Source organism: Microcaecilia unicolor, chromosome 8 (assembly GCF_901765095.1).
Source record: "Microcaecilia unicolor chromosome 8, aMicUni1.1, whole genome shotgun sequence".
In the NCBI taxonomy this organism is placed as follows: Eukaryota; Metazoa; Chordata; class Amphibia; order Gymnophiona; family Siphonopidae; genus Microcaecilia; species Microcaecilia unicolor.
The window spans coordinates 14,223,473-14,240,772 of NC_044038.1; the positions used below are offsets into that span (position 1 = coordinate 14,223,473).

The 17,300-nt window shown below is 41.4% G+C and overlaps 1 protein-coding gene across 1 annotated transcript in view; it reads right to left on the minus strand.

Annotated features, from left to right (window-relative positions):
• The window catches only part of SDK1 (sidekick cell adhesion molecule 1), a 734,579-nt gene that overhangs the window by 271,302 nt on the left and 445,977 nt on the right, over window positions 1-17,300 (minus strand). The window contains exons 18-19 of the mRNA XM_030212035.1: window positions 5,077-5,192; window positions 1,779-1,971 (exon numbers count right to left, since the gene is read on the minus strand). Of these exons, the coding sequence (XP_030067895.1) occupies window positions 1,779-1,971; window positions 5,077-5,192 (309 nt within the window). The remainder of the gene's footprint in view (window positions 1-1,778; window positions 1,972-5,076; window positions 5,193-17,300) is intronic.

Consider the following 17,300-nt stretch of genomic DNA (forward strand, 5'->3'; position numbering starts at 1 on the left):
ACATTCTCAGGCTTGTTCTCCATACCTCCCTAACATTTTATTTGCATTTTTGGAATAAGAAAAGGTACAGAGAAGGACAACTAAAATGAAAACGAGGATGGGATGACTTTCCTATGAGGAAGGGCTAAAGAGGCTGAAGATTTCAATATATTAGTATGGAGAAATAGCATAAGTAACACAAACTGCCATGGGAAGTCATGGAAGCCATTTTGTGAAGGCAGTTGCAGGGGGCAGGAGCAAGTGGGCTATATTGTATATTTAGTGTAGCTTAGTAAAAGGACTCCTTAGATTCCTAAGTTTCGCTGGACAGCTTCCAAAACTTTATGATTCTAACTTAAGTGCTAACAAAAATGTCTCCTTGATATAAACTTGCAAATAATGGTATTGAATCATACTCTTGCTGAATTAGCCAAGGATGCATCAAAGACAGATTTCTTAATAATAATAATAATAACCCAAACACCAGGAAGTCATATGCAAACCTCCAAAATGAAAATGAGATGGAGTGTGTGTGTGTGTTGGGGGGGGCATGTTGCAGACTGTGTCCAAGGATTCAAAAAATACATGATGGATTGGAGCTATGATCTGGGTCCTCCAGCCAGAGTATCATTGTGACAGATAGGCTAGATAGGAGGGGCGAGAGGAATAAAAATGAGAAGAAGCACAGGGTAGCTGCAAACAAAAGGCTCATGCCAATATAGCCCAATATAGACCAGCATAAAAACGCTTACAGCAAAATGCGTTAAAATGTTATGCAGTAGGTAACTGTTTAGCGCATGTTAGGCGCGTGCTAATTTTTTTCTGATTTATTTTTTGTTGAGGGTGTGGCACGGGTGGGGAATGAGCATTAAGCAGACCGTGAATCCACATTAGCATGCACTATTTGGTTAATGCTGCCTTAACATGTTAGCCCTTAGTGCCTGCTAAATAGGAGCCAGTAAGTTCTCCCTTGCAAATCATTTTCAGGTAACGTGTGCTAATGCAAACATTAGTGCGTGACCTGAAAAAAAAATCTGAAAATGCCCTACATCCTGGCCAGGCTAGAAATGGGTTTAGTGCGCAGGAAAGTCCTGCATTAGCTGGCGCTAAAGGGTTCTTTTACAAAGCCGCACTAGCGATTCCCATGCGGCAAATGAGAGGAAGCCCATAGGAATTGAATGGGCTTCCCCTCATTTGCCACACTGAGAACTGGTAGTGCGGCTTTGAGCCTACCATGAGTGGGAAAGCGCGGGGTACAAATGTAACAAAAAAAAAGTCACAATTGTTTGTTCTAACAATAGGGTAACTGGTTGCTGCTGTGAGGCAATTAAAAAAAACCCACCCGGTTATGAAGCCCAGGATGAAACCATGACCAGCCCTTATACATGATGCTACAATGAAGGGCAGTGCCCGTTACCAGCCCTTCAGACTCTCCCTTAAATTAAGAATCACATCCTCATTTTAATGTATAAATTCTTGGCTTCTAGAATGTCAGCAGCATCGTCCTCATAACAGAGCGAGTTCATTAAGATTTTATTGCTCAAAAAAAAATCACAAAATCTTTGTTAATGAGATAGCAAGTTGGCTGCTTTACACTGCTTTGTATGGGTTACTGAAAAAACATTATTGAACTTAATAAGATCTTGTGACATTCATTTCATTTATTTAGTCTTATATCCCACATTATCCAAATCAAGTTTGGCTCTATCTGGCTCACAGTGCAACAGGCAGACTTTACATTTATTATTCCTGGAAGAACAATGCTCAGGAGTCACCGGAGGCTGAGTTGCAATACTCACTATCTTCATGAGTCCACACTTCCTGAGGTGTGCTCCGAGGTCCATCCCCTGGTGTGGTGAAACACAGTACTGATGTGACATATGCTGTGAACTTGTTCAACTCACTTATGAACCCCTGGTGAACCCCATGGAAATCTGGAGCAACCGGCACTACAGTGATTGCTTCTGGATTGTTTGCCGGCCATGCCAAAAGCTGAAAAAGGAGGATCGAGTTTCAAAAGAGAGAACACAAAGGAAAAAAATGGACAATTGTAAGTCATTAGAATTTGTTTTAGATTCAGTCTGGTCAATAGTTAAACTCTGCGGTAGGTGATATTTCAAACGCTATTTGTGGCATTTAAATAAAAGCTGGATATTCAAAGCCACAATCTGGATAATGAGTAGCACTGAATATCTGGATAGAGAAGGGCAGTGCTGCCATAATCTCCCTAATTCTCTATATAGCGCTCACAATTGTGTGTGCAAATCTGAGCGTGTACCCAATTTGTGCATGCAATTTAAATACTTAGGGGTCCGTTTACTAAGGTGCACTGAAAAGTGCCCTGTGCTGGTGTAGATGCATGTATTGGATGCACGCAGATCCATTTTTCAGCTCACCTGCAAAAAAGGCATTTTTTTGGGGATGAAAATTAGAGTGCGTCCATTTTGAGCCTGAGACCTTACTGCCACCCATTCACTTAGCGGTAAGGTCTCACGCATTAACTGGGTGGTCAGCATGCGTACACTATCGATTACTGCCTGGTTAGCGCCACACAGTAGAAAATGAAATTTTTTTTTTGATGCGCGTAAAAAATGGAATTACCGCTTGGCTCTCGTGGTAGCCGGATGGTAGTTCCAAATTGATGTGTGTTGGATGCATGTAGGCGCCTACGCGCCTTAGTAAAAAGGCCCTTAAATAAGCCAATCAGTGCCAATAATTGGGTGCTAATGATCAATTACCAGCACTAACTGGCAATAATTGGAATTTATGCATGCATCTTTACAATTGCTATTCTATAAAAATGGGCACACAAATTTTTTTGTTCAGATCCAAAAAGGGGGTGTGGCCATGGTAGAGGCATGGGCGGGTCAGGGGCATTTTCCAGATTTGTGCGCAGTGCTATAGAATTTGGGGGCTCCACACCTGATTTAGGCATGGAGATTTACACCAGGGTTCAGTTGGTGTAAATCCTCGGATCCCATGCTAAGCTCTGTTCTATCAAGGGCATCCAACTTGGAGCTGTGCTTACAGAATGCCGTTTAGGGTGCATTTTTTTTGGCATCCATTCACAGAACTGAGTGCTATAGGGATACAGCGATATTCCAAACCCTTATCAGCAATTTTACAGTCCTGACTGTACAGCGATTTGAATGTTGCTGCTAACCAGATCACTTTTGTCTCTGCCCATGCTCTGCAGCAGTACAACTCCAGCACAATGTGGACAGTGCCCCTGAAAATCAACACATGGTCCTGGTCAGCGCCAAGGGGCTCTGCATTGATTTTCAGGGGCACTATCTGGATAGTCTCCCTGAAATCAACGAATGGCGTCTGGGTCAGTGACACCTATCCAGGTAGCAGGTGCTGTTATCGGGGTAAGTATGTTTGTAAAGGGGGCCAAATATGTCTGACACAGACAAGGGAAGGGTGTTAGATCTTCTGTGATCCCTGGATACAAGTAGAATCAATTCAAGATAGAAAAGAACACAAAAGCTCAGCTGTTCTTGATGGAACTGGCACAGTAAGTCTCTCCAAAAAGCAATCCTTTCTTAACTACTGTAGTACCCAGTGATTCACTCAGTAATATTTTAGGATCATTTGCATATTTAAGTCGAGACGATCTTTAAATTAATAGCATGTTTATCTACCCTAACTTGACCTCATTAGTCAGAAATGATATCACACCCCATTTAGATTTCATTCCATGTGAGATGATTTTTGACACTGCTCTGAAGGGAGCCATATGAGATAAAGGGAAGAACTGGCTGGGTGATTTAGCGGCAGTGCTGTGTACTCTCATGCAGAAGATGCCTGGGTTAGTCTGCAAGTGAGGTCCTCTACTCTTTGAGAAGCAGTGCTGGAATCATGGTCATTGATTAGGGGTGAAATTCGGTGGCAAGATTCAGGGTACATTATTGCAGTGTTTTGGAAAGCAGACCTGGTACACAGATCCGGCTCCAACCATCACTATAGTGACCAGACTAAGTATTCCGGAAGAATGGGATACTACATAGGTGCTCAAAATTCGATACCGAAAAAAAAAAAATCAGTGCTAAGCACCATTTAATAAAAGGGAACACACCCTTTAAAGAATTGTGTTTAGGACTGAGCTCCGTGCCTATCTTGGCCGCCAGACTTACGCCTGCTCAAGCCTGGTGTAAATGCTGGTGCTCAACTTAGGCACACTGAGGCAGTATTCTGGAACTGTGCGTGCAACGTTTTGAAACGCCCCTGACACAACGCCCACTGCACAGCCCCTACGTGCTAGAAGAGTTAGGTGCCATGCTTATAGAACAGCACACAAGCAGATGGTTGTTAGCACCTCATTATTGATGTTAATTGTCTCATTAGCCAATTAATTTGCATGCACATCTCGGGAGTACATCCAAATTTTGGCATGCAAATCTAGGCACCATATATGGAACCCAGGGAATGGTGCCAGATTCTGTCCCTGCTTATGAATGAGCTGGAAGTATAAAGGAACAGGAGGAAATTGCTCAGTCCAACCAAAGAAAGGAAATACAGGGGAGCCACCTAAAGAATCAGAAGCTCAGTTACTTATTCAAAGCCACTGAAATGTTTAACTGATACAGAGCAGATACAACATTCATGCTTGTATGAGGAGCAATAACAATTTAAATTTTTCTCTGAAAATTTCGGTTTTCCAGAGAAATGTTTTAACACCTGTACCCCATTCTAGTTTGAGAACTTCTGAGATAAAGATGATTCATCTCAACGGATCTCCTACATTCCATAACAATTAATTTTTTAGATAAAGTAGTGTAGTTGCTGTTAGTCCACGTTAAAGGTAATAAATAAATATAAAATCAAAGCAAAAGAAAGGAAAGGAAGGTATTTAATCGGACTAATCATACATTTTTGACAAGCTTTCGAAGGCAGAACGTTCTTCTTCAGGTCAGCCCTGAACAAAAAACTAACAATATCAAAATATATATTGTCATGTTTTGCTCATACCTGACCTGAAGAAGGTTCTCTCTTCGAAAGTCTGTCAAAAAATGTATTGTAAATTCAAAAACATTTTTTTAGTAGGCTTTGCCTCTTCTACATTTCTGCTGAGATCCAAACTCTGGTTCCAATTACCTTATACCCCTGATTGATGCCGTTGATGAACTGTTGTGGGGGTGGGCTCCACAGGAACCGGATGGTGGTGGAGTTCAGTGCTTCGATCTGCACATTCTGAGGTGGGGCCGTTGGCACTGCTCACAGTCAGCGGAAGAGGAGAAGAAATAACAAGGATAGTAAGAAAAATTAAATCCTTTGGTTGCAGCGCAATAATGCACTAAGGCTCTACTTATTAAACTGCACTAAGCAATTAGTGCAGGGTTTTGCACACACAAACCATGTGCAAAGGCCCTCAGTCACGTCTACTAGAGAATGACACGGGGACAAAGTTTGTCTCTGTCCCCGCCCAGTCCCTGTGGGTTCTGTCTCTGTCCCCACCCCGTCCCCGCAGGTTCTGTCTCCGTCCCCACCCTGTCCCCGCAGGCCTTGTCTCCATCCCCTTGGTCTTTGTCCTCATCTGCAGAAGCCTCAACACTTATGATTTTATATTCAAATTTTTTTATTAAAGTATAAAAATACCCGGAAAGATCCCAAAAAAGTACAAAACATTTTATATTGCTTATCCCAGAAATAGTGGATTTTCCCCAAGTCCATTTAATAATGGTCTATGGACTTTTCCTTTAGGAAGCCGTCCAAATCTTTTTTAAACTCTGCTAAGCTAACCGCCTTTACCACATTCTCTGGCAACGAATTCCACAGTTTAATTACACGTTGAGTGAAGAAAACTTTTGTCCGATTCATTTTAAATTTACTACTTTGTAGCTTCATCGCATACCCCCTAGTCCTAGTGTTTTTGGAAAGCGTAAACAGACGCTTCACATCTACCCGTTCAACTCCACTCAATATTTTATAGACCAACTTCCTGTTGGATTTCATGTTTTTAAAGTGAAGCTGCAGCGATGTCCACCATGATACGCTGGAAATCTGCTGTAGCTTTAGTTGCACTGGAGGATTTTCTGTGGACATGCAACACATTTCGCCACTGGATATGTCAATTTTAATGGAAATTAGATTGGCAAGAAAAGCTTGGAGTTTTGCAGATTTTGCATGAATTTGAGCTTACACCGTCTTTAGCATGGAGACAGATTGCTTTAAAGGGGGAGAATTCAGCATCCAACTAGGCCCTCCCCCCCTCCCCCACTATATCTAAGGTAGCTGCCAGAAACAGAAGTAAACATACAGACACTCATACCAATATTTTAAAAATATGGCAAGTTCCATGTTTTCTTCATTTGCTTTTAAATATGAAATGCTCCTCATTCATTACAATGTAATGTTCTAAAATAAGAATAAATCTTCATATTGCAAAAGTACCTGCCATCAGAAGAAAAATTATTTAAAAAAAAGCCGTGACTAGAAATGAATAAAACCCTGCTACAATGGGAATGATGATTAATAGTGTAATTTATCTTTGAGTTCTTTTAAAAAATCAACACCTGCATTTTAATGAATGTGTTTTAAGAGAGAGCAGAAGACTGGTTTATTCTGAAATTTTAACTTAATGTACATTTTTCAGAAGTATCTACCGTAGCTCAGTGTTTCTCAGGCTGGTCCTGGAGTACTCTCTAGCCAATTTGGTTTTCAGGATATCCACAACGAATCTGCATGAGATAGATTTACACGCAATGAAGGTACTGTGTGCAAATCAAACAAATCCATATTCATTTGGATCTAGCTCACACCTCATCAGTTGTAGCTCTAGTGGGCAGATGATCAAAAGCCCCGCGCTGTTCCAAACAGCGTTCTAAAATAGCGCTGGAACAGCGCGGGGCTTTACTGCAACGCCAGCTCGGAGCTGGCGTAGGGTTTGCCGCAACCAGCAACCTAAATTTTGGCACGCTGTCCGCTGATCATTGGCGATGAATGCGCTGTTTAGCATGCATTTGCATGCTACCTGCGCAAAGAGCCCTCGAGCGCGTTGTTTCACACGCTCGAGGGCTCTGACCATGCGGGGTTAGCAAACACCGGCGCTAGTACGGCGCTAACAGCCTCTAGCGCCGGCGTTTGCTTTTGATCATGAGGGTGTAGGTGAGCTACATTCAGATACAGAAGGTATTTCTCTGTCCCCTGAGGGCTCACAATTTAAGGGGTCCTTTTACCAAGCTGCGGTAAGCACTAGCACGTGCTTACCGCAGCTTAAAAGGGTTTACTGTGCAGCGTGTTCAGACGTTCTGTGCTAAGGTCCCAGTTAGTGCATGTACGCCACTTGCTAAAAAATTACTTTTATTTTTACCATAGAGGGGGCATGCCTGGGGGCAGATAGTGGGTGTGTCTGAATTGCTGTGCACTAACTGATTAGGGAAAGGGAATGGGACTTGACACACTGCCTTTCTGTGGTTTTTGCAACTACATTCAAGGTGGTTTACATAGTATTTACAGGTACTTATTTGTACCTGGGGCAATGGAGGGTTAAGTGACTTGCTCTGAGTCACAAGGAGATGCTGTGGGAATGAAACCCAGCTCCCCAGGATCAAAGTCTGCTGCACTAACCACTAGGACACTCCTCATCTGTTAGCATGTGAGCCCTTACTGGCTACAAAATGGAAAGAGATCACATGCTAATAGCAACATTAGCACGTGGCCATTAATAAAAAAAATTGAAAAATCGGCCTTTTTACTGCTACATTAAAAATGGCCTTAGCGAATAGCAGGGGCTTAGCCAGACCTCGGCGGGAGGGGGGTCCATAGCCCAAGGTGGGGGGGGCACATTTTAGCCAGCCTCCCCCAGCCTCGACCCCCCTGCCGCTGATGACCCTCCCCTGCCGGCGTTAACATGTCCTGCATGTCAGGACTCACAGCACAGATCAGCAAACATGCCAGAGGCAGGCGCTGAAGAAGACTAAGGCTGGCAGGGGTTGGAGACCCCCGCCAACAAAGGTATCTTGCGGTGGAGGGTCGATGGTGGGGTTGAAAGTAGAGGGGGCCAGGACTAAATCTGTGGGGGCCCATGCCCCCACCTAGCAACGCCCCTGGCGTGTGGGAACGACATGCGTGAGAGCACGCTGAGGCCACTTTTCTGTGCTGCTTTGTAAAAGGGCTGCTAAGTCTGTACTCGAGGCAATGGAAGATTAAAAGAGCGATTCTATAAACTGGTGGCGATTGTGCATGTAAGTTCTAGAATACAAGTAGTTGCATGTGCGATTGACGTCACATGATGGCATTTATGTGCATAAGTGCTAGGTGTTACTCTATTACATGTGCACCAAAATGTAAATTGAAGGGAGGCGCACACATGGGCAGATTCTGGGTGTGTCTCCGAGCCATGTTCATCACTTTCAAAGTGGAGGAGTAGCCTAGTGGTTAGTGCAGTGGACTTTGATCCTGGGGAACTGAGTTCAATTCCCACTGCAGCTCCTTGTGACTCTGGGCAAGTCACTTAACCCTCCACTGCCCCTGGTACAAAATAAGTACCTGAATATATGCAAACTGCTTTGAATGTAGTTGCAAAAACCTCAGAAAGGTGGTATATAAAGTCCCATTTCCCTTTCCCTATTTCAGATTCTAAATGGAATGTTGCTACTATCTAAGATTCTACATGGAATGTTGGCTACTGTTTGAGATTCTGTTGCTACTATTTGAGATTCTACATGGAATGTTGCTACTATTGAAAATTCTAGATGGAATGTTGCTACTATTTGAGATTCTACATGGAATATTGCTATTCCACTAGCAACATTCCATGTAGAAGCCTGCCCTTGCAGATCAGCAACGTTGCCGCGCAGGCTTCTGTTTCTGTGAGTCTGACGTCCTGCACGTATGTACAGGACGTCAGACTCACAGAAACAGAAGCCTGCGCAGCCGCGTTGCTGATCTGCAAGGGCAGGCTTCTACATGGAATGTTGCTGGTGGAGGAGTAGCCTAGTGGTTAGTGCAGTGGACTTTGATCCTGGGGAACTGAGTTCAATTCTCACTGCAGCTCCTTGTGACTCTGGGCAAGTCACTTAACCCTCCATTGCCCCTGGTACAAAATAAGTACCTGAATATATGTAAACCGCTTGGAATGTAGTTGCAAAAAACCTCAGAAAGGCGGTATATCAAGTCCCATTTCCCCTTTCCCTTCCCTTATAAAATACTAGAAGTTCTGCGCACTTCAGGGCACAATTAGGCCAACTTACGATCATATTCTATACTGGAATCTCAGCACCCAGATGCTGTTGTAGAATTGGGGCTAACTGCTTGGCACTAGGCCACTTAAATCTTGGTGCCAATTTACAGAATTGCTGCCTCAGTCATTTCTCCGAGATTGAAAAGAGTGCCAGTGGATTTGAACCCTGGCTTTTCTGGTTCTCAGCCCTAGTACTTTAATCGTTAGGCTACTCTTCTACTCCTTGTTCAGTTTGAATATCCTTAAAACCAGACTGACTCCAGAACCAGCTTGAGAAACATTGGTCTTGATGGTGGCTAGATGGGGGGGAGGGGGAGGCAAAGTAATTTGGCCCTTCCTCCAACAAGACTATTTAGCTGCTTAATTGTACTAGGAAAATAAATGTAACTCCTGAAAAGGTGGATCTCCTTGGGAGAATTTTGAGAGATGGGGGAATGCAGACACCTACAGATTATTTTCATTGTTAGGTAATTATATTTAGGTGCTTTCTCACAACACAAAAAAGGTAGGCCTAAATGTAGGTAGCCTGATTTTGACTTCTAGATTTAAGATCATTTTCATGCCATTGAAAAATAGGTGATGGTCGCCAGCATAGGAGCCAACTTTTCAAAATTATTGGGGGTGCTAAGCCCAGTGGAAATAACCCCTCCCTGGACACATACAAGGAATTTTCTCAATATTGGGGGCGCTCAAGCACCAACAGAGTCGGCTCCTATGGTCGCCAGCTAAGGCTTTATGGAATAACTGCACAGGAAGTGGGGCCTGTTTCACCAGAAAGGAACCTTTAGAATGAAGGGTCAAGGGATGAGCGTGAAAGAGGGAAGAGTCAGAAGCAATTTAAGGAAATACTTATTCAGAGAAAGTGTTGCAGATGCATGGAACGGCCTCCTGATGGAAGTGGTGGATTTGCAAATAATGCCAGGGCTGAAGAAGGCGTGGGCCAGGGGCAAGGACAGAGGGTTCTCTGAGGAGAGAAATGAATTACGAAGCTTAGTGGGAGGTGGTCAAGGCCTCATCTGCCAGAATACTCTTGGTTCCTATGGCTTTACCTGTCTAGTGAAGGGATGAAAATTGCCCCTTAATCCATCTCTCTCTATTTTTTTTAAATCATTTATTTATAATTTTTCATTTTACAAGGGTCACTTGCAAACAGTAATACAGAGATGACTGTATATTAATACAATATTAGAGGAAAACAATCTCAACTAGATAAATGGATTATATACAATCTTTCTCTTAGACCACAAAATAAATAGGGAGAGTGAAACAAGACAAGGAGATCAATTAAACAACAGTAAACAAAGAAAACGTGGTATTAACCTGATTATCCCCAGTTATTATTTATCTGAATCATTATGCCACATTGATCGTCTGGTTGGCGTCTTCAAACCCAAGACGGCGTATAGTCAATTAATTTCGTTGGAAACATACTTATTGTCCAATATTAGTGGAAATAATACACCTGATTTCATTTTTTTCTCTTTTAAAACCAGAAATTATTTAACAATGCAAACACTTGAATCTCTAATCCAATTCCCACTGATTAAGGAAATCCCAGTTTCACAGGCTTCACTCCTTTTGAATTAATATACTAAGAGGAATCATTTTAGAGGAAAAAAAACTTTAGGAGTCATACCCGGAACTCTGGGAAAACAACAATCTCGATATTAATCATCTGTAATAATATTCATTTTGTTCAAATGTTTCTGGTCTATTATCATTTTCAAAGTTCCATCTCTCTATATTTTTTGGTAGTCTAGTTACCAGTACGTTCACTCTGAAACCAGAATGCTATCAACATTCTACAGATGTAAAGGCACTGTCTAGTAGGTCTGAAATGTGACTTGAAAAAACAAATGATTCCTTTACGCTAGATGTGACCTGCGGATCACTTTGCACTCTTTATTCACTGTCCAAATTAAATGATCTGCAAGTTGCTGAGATACAAATTGACAGCATGAAGGATACTTCTAATTATATCCAGTTCCTGGCTATGTGGGGATGTGTTTCACATTGTACGCTTTCTATTTAGCAACGGAAAGAGGATGAATTTCAAGAAGCATTTACAGTAAGAAATAGCGGTATTCCCCCTCCTCACCATCATTCCTCCCACGCTCCCACAGCCACAGTCGCATGTTACTTCAAAGCTTTCAGCAATCACTGATACACTAGACCGGAGATCAGATTTGTGTAGAATATGCCAGACCTTCCATTTACATTCGTTGCTGGTGCTACAGCTTAGCAGAAAATGTATAACAAGTCCATTGCCAGTACTGCCAGCTAATATGTAGGATTCCCCGACATCACTCAGAACAGTTAATTGTAGCAATATGGATAAAAGCCATAAAGTGGGCTTGAAAGCAGGAAAATGGGGGAAAAAAGAGGTTTAAAGAGGAGCATGCGTCCATGTAAACTATGCATCTGCAAAATACGTGCATATTTATTTATTTATACCCCGCATTTTACCACAGAAGCAGGTACAATGCGGCTTACATATTAAACAGAATTACAATTGATAGATTCAGTAAGGAGAATATTACGAACTGTAATGTAACATAGTAATAAAAGGCTTTCAGAATGTGTGAGTTAACATGGGAAGGAGTAATGAAGGTAAGATAAAGAAATAGGGATGGGTAAGAGAAGACTAGGATAGTATGGAGTAGTTAGGGTGACATGGTTAACATATAGACATCACAGAAATAGGGTGGAGAGGGCCCAATGTCAAGAGATCAGTCACCACACACAAGGGTAAGATGCTCCAAAAACCTTGTGTGTGGTGACTGATCTCTTGACATTGGGCCCTCTCCACCCTATTTCTGTTGTGTTCGATTGCGGTGGAGAGTGCGAACCCCGCTTTGTCTCTCTGTAACATATAGACATCGTCAGAACAAGAGAAATGTGTATGGGTTAGATCGGGTCCTTTGGGTAAGCTTGCTTGAAGAGATGGGTTTTCAACATTTTCGTAAAAGGTAAATAGTCATTTAAATGTGCAGACTCCAAGAATGAGACTGTATGGCGATCAGATTATTATATAACGCCCGCTGTTCAGATCACGCCGCCCCTCTGTTGAAGCAGCACCACTGGTTGCCTATCAAGCAACACATTCCTTACAAAATAGCAATTCTAACGTTTCATGCTCTCCAGCTTGGTGTTCTGGATCATTTTGCTCACCTCACAATCCCCTATTCCCCTTCCCACCTTCTTTGTTTCCTAAATGCTCACCGCTTAGTCCTTCTTGGTCCCAAAATGGCTCATTATGAAGCCACTAGGAATAGTGTATTTTTCTTTGTTGTCCCCCATGTGTGGAACAAGCTTTCTCTTTCCCTCTGTTCTGAACCCTCCATCTAAAGCTTCCTTGAAGACTTGGCTACTCAAGCAGGCTTTTGAGAGACCAGACTGATCAGCTAATTGGGCACGCTCAGCAGGAGCCCTTAACCCCTCCTTCAGCTCCCCTCCCCCATTCTATCTCCCTCCCTCTATTTTTTTTTCAATTCTGGTGTGGCTGTTGAGCTTTCCTATTAAGACAATGGAGTTCTTTTCCAATTTCTTTTGTTTTTTTAGTCTCTACACCGCTCTGTACTGCTTTGTCAGCTAGAGCGGTCCAGCAAGTTATATTAAACTATAAACCATAATACAGATCGATGACACTCAAGGGGCCTGATAAGCAGGATAAGTGCTGCTCAACAAGGCCATCTCTGGATTTTCAGCAGCATTATTTGGAAATGCTGCTGTACATCTTCTCTGACCACCTCAGCACTACCCAAATAGCCCAGAGGTGGAAATGTAAATTATCTGGGTACTGATGATATTCAATGGCTCACGGATAAGCTTTGGCAGGTAGTCAGTCAATATAGGGATATCTAAGTATTGGACGGTGCTGAACATTTGGGTATAGATTTAAACAATGTGGCAGGCATTTACACTTAACACTGACCCCAGTATCTAAATATCAGGTGGAAGATTTTCAGAACTGTTTCTTAAGCACAAATATTATATATTAACAATATGAGTCAACAAAGGGACAGTGTTAGCTAAACAGCCCTTAACAAAATAAACTTGCAAGGTATCTAAACTAAATAGACTTTAGTTCCTTAAGAAAAGAACTAAGTTTTATTATTATTATTATTTATTACATTTGTACCCCGCGCTTTCCCGCTCATCGCAGGCTCAATGCGGCTTACATAGTAACAAGAGAATACAATCTATAGTAACAGAATGCAGAAGGCGCCAGTGGGGCAGACAAAAGAGATGGTATCAGTATGTTTTTTTACCTTCTCTCCAAAAAGGTTACCCCCCCCCACCCCGGCATGGGGCATTCACCAACCTCTGCTAAACAGAATGTTCCAAGTCAGAAACAAGTCAGTAGTTGGAGTAAATGTAATTAAAACATCCCAAAATCAATTCCATCAAAAGACAGAAAATCTGACAAACCATCTTATGGTCCTACCACAGAAATTGGGAGAAGCAAATATCCGAAGAAGCCACTATAAAGGTTTCTCGTTGGGGAAAAGAAGCCAGCAACTCATCAATCTTTCTTTTAAAGAATAATCTCAAATCCTGGGCAGATAAAGAGGGGGCAGCTACCAATTTATCCAAACCAGCTGGTTTACCTAATACCTGAACTATTTTGAATAAATCCTTAGATCTAATTCTGGGTTCCTCTAAACGCTTCATTATCCAGTCCTATTCGGCAGGAATATTGTTTACAGCACGTTAACGAATTGCTTGATTTATCCATCTTCCACAATCTCTCCAGGAGCGACCCTGCTGTTTCAATACACAAAAGCCCACCAAGGTATCGCTCCACAACCAAACCATACAAGTAAACTGTAACCATCCACTCTGTAGTCAATTAGGTTATAACATTCTGAAATAATGAGTTCCACATACGGACTTGCTCATTTATTTGCGAAATGTGCGATTATTATATGTTTTATATGCTTTATACATGTACATTATTATTTTAGAATTACTACCTGACCCCTGATGTAGGTGCTTCCCTGCGCCGAAACACGGACCGTGTCAGGTCCTTTTGTATCAGCTACAATATAAGTATCACTGCACACTATTTCCAGCGTTGGATTCGTCCTTTGGTCAGCCTCTACTCCTGTTTGCTGCGATTACCTGACGTAGAGATTCCTTCCTGCCTTCGTCCATGCCAACTAGGTCAGTCATGTCTACCAAAATTCAGTATGAAATGTCTGTATAAATCACTGAAAACCTTTTGCTGACAAGATGGAGCCAAACCCAATGTAGGAAACTCAAACCAACTAGCTACAAAGAGATGGTCTGACCATTTAGCGTAAGACCTGACCGGCTCTAAATTTTCAGGACAAATCGATCCAGTCCTGATTTACCTCATTGTACGCATGGACTCGGAGTTCTCTTTTCCTCAAGAAAAGCCAGATATGGCTCGTGTATGACATGACTAAATCCAGAAGCAGGTGATCTTTTTCTGAATGCCTGGAGTCAAATGGCTCTCTAGTAATAAGCAGGAAACTTTGCACTATATGGATTATGAATAGAGAATACCCTTTTTAGAGAGAGTTAGAGTAATTATAAAACAGTCATATCAAATAAACAGGAAATTAATAGCTCTGGATTTGTGTGACTGCGCAGCAAAGGCTGGCAGAATTAATGCTGTGAGCCATGCATCCTAAATGATTCCAGCCAATCTGAATGCAGGACAGATTGCATCTGTTTTATAACCAAGAATTAATACCCATGTAAATGGCAACAGGCAGCCAATCAATAGAGGATGATAATAACAGCACGTACTGTCAAAGGCTATTAGAGTTTGCTGCAGGATTAAGGAACAGGAATGGGATAATTATTAAAATAAGAAAAGAAAGGAATTTAGAATTTAGAAAAGAACAATACTTAACTCGTGTGAGGAAAGGGAGGGAGATAACATGAAACACCAAGAAAGAACCACTGAAACCTAAATAAGTATTTTTAAAATCCTTGATAGAACGATCCTGCTCCAACTAAGATATAAATTTGTGTGTGTACTCGGGTTAAGAGTTTGGGAATGTTTCTGGATCTGACTTTTTCCTCAGAAGCATAAGTAGAGGCAGTTATCAGGGAGGCTTTGGTTTAAACATCGATTACTCCACCAGTTGTGCATTCTTTTAACAAAGACTGTGGTCTGTGCAGTTGTATTGAGCCACATAAGACTACTGTAATGCTATCTATGCCGAGAAAAACTGTATAATTTACACAGAATTCAAAAGTTAGCGGCACAAAAATTGTGACATGGAGTGCAAGATGGAATAGGGTTATTCCTCTTTTGCCTGCACTGAACTCGTTTCCAGTTGAAGCGTACATATAGTTTCAGCTTTCACGCTTGACATTTATAGATGACGAGAGTTGGTGATATTTGTTGTAATTTTGTAGGTTTTCATTTGTATTTTTTTTTAATTTGAAGAAGTCTTTATTGAGCATTGTTTTCATTTGTATTTTTTAAATTAATTTATGGTTCGTGGATATGCATTTGATTTCAAGGGAGGTGGATGGGGTGGGAGGGGTCTAGTAATTCTGGTGTTTGTTTCTTGTTTTTCGATTGTTCTTGCATTTGCGGTACATGCTGTCCTTGCTTTGTATGTTCTGTTGGAACATTAAAGACGATTTAAACAAATTATTTATATGCAAGTATTCATTATTATAAGCTGTTTTATATACTTTATGGTAATCATCAATGCGGGCTACCATTTACCATTATTTTACAATACTATTTTATTACAGTACCTGTTCTATGCAATGAGACCTAATTACTAATAACTGGAGTTGACAGTAAAATAACATGTCCCACATTGATAACTATGCCTCTTAATTAAATTACTAATGATTTCATAACCCAAATTATACCCTGGAAATCCCTATGCAATGAATCGTTTTGTTGGTGTACATATTTGTATATGCATATTAAGCCACAAAATTTTATGAGTCACTGTTCAGGTGTGAAACAATACTACACACATGGAACATTCTTTATAAATGTACCCCAAGATGTGTGTTTACTTATTTAAGCAAGAGTACAAGAATGTTGCATGTCCGTATGAACAAACATCGTTCTGCCATCACTAGAAAGAAACAGATAATACTAGACAAAAATTCAGCAAAAAAATGAAGCAAACCTACTGGTACAGAGCTGAATAAGGCTTAACTAACCCAAAATGTTAGAAGTCTGTGGTATAGGTTTGAAAACTTTTTTATTCTGTTTATAGTGGAGAAAAAGACCTCAGTAGTCACAGTGTGGTGATAGAACAGCAAATGCACTTAATGCCCGGCATTTCATTGACTCCGTTATTATCACTGGTCATAAAAAAACTCCAATTGGGCAAAATTGCATAAGCTAAGTAACATTATTTGTTCGAGCAATTGTTAGCATCACGATTCTGACCATTTTTGACGGGCTTCAGTTCATTTTATTCTTAGCCCACATTTACACACACAAGTGGAGTTTTTTATGACCAGTGATAATAACGGAGTCAATGAAATGCGGGCATTAAGTGCATTTGCTGTTCTATCGCCACGCTGTGACTACTGAGGTCTTTTTCTCCACTATAAACAGAATAAAAAAGTTTTCAAACCTATACCACAGACTTCTAACATTTTGGGTTAGTTAAGCCTTATTCAGCGCTGTACCAGCAGGGTCACTAGAAAGAAGCCAGGTTGTCAATTAATGCCGATAATTGTTTTTTCACATCCAATTATCGACGCTGATTGGCTTGTTGACCAAATAAGTTGCAAGCACAAATCAGAATACGCCCAGATTTGTGCGCAAAACTCTAGTCACAGTATATAGAATTTGGGGGGTAGTTTGTAAAATGGGCAGCTACACACAGAAGGGGCACCACTTCTATATGTGAGTGCTAGGTTCACGCCATTCATTTTTTCAATGCGTACATTTGTAGAATGGCAGCTCCTGCTGCATGTGCTGGTAAACATACATGCAAGCCCTTTGCCAGTAGAGCATTTTCTAAAATACCACCGGAAATTAGCACATCCTGTCCTAGAAGTTTCAATTCTGATCTCTGTGTTCTATGTATAATGGGCTCCGCATGTCTTTATTTTATTTTGTAGCATTTGTATCCCACATTTTCCCACCGATTTGCAGGCTCAATGTGGCTTACAT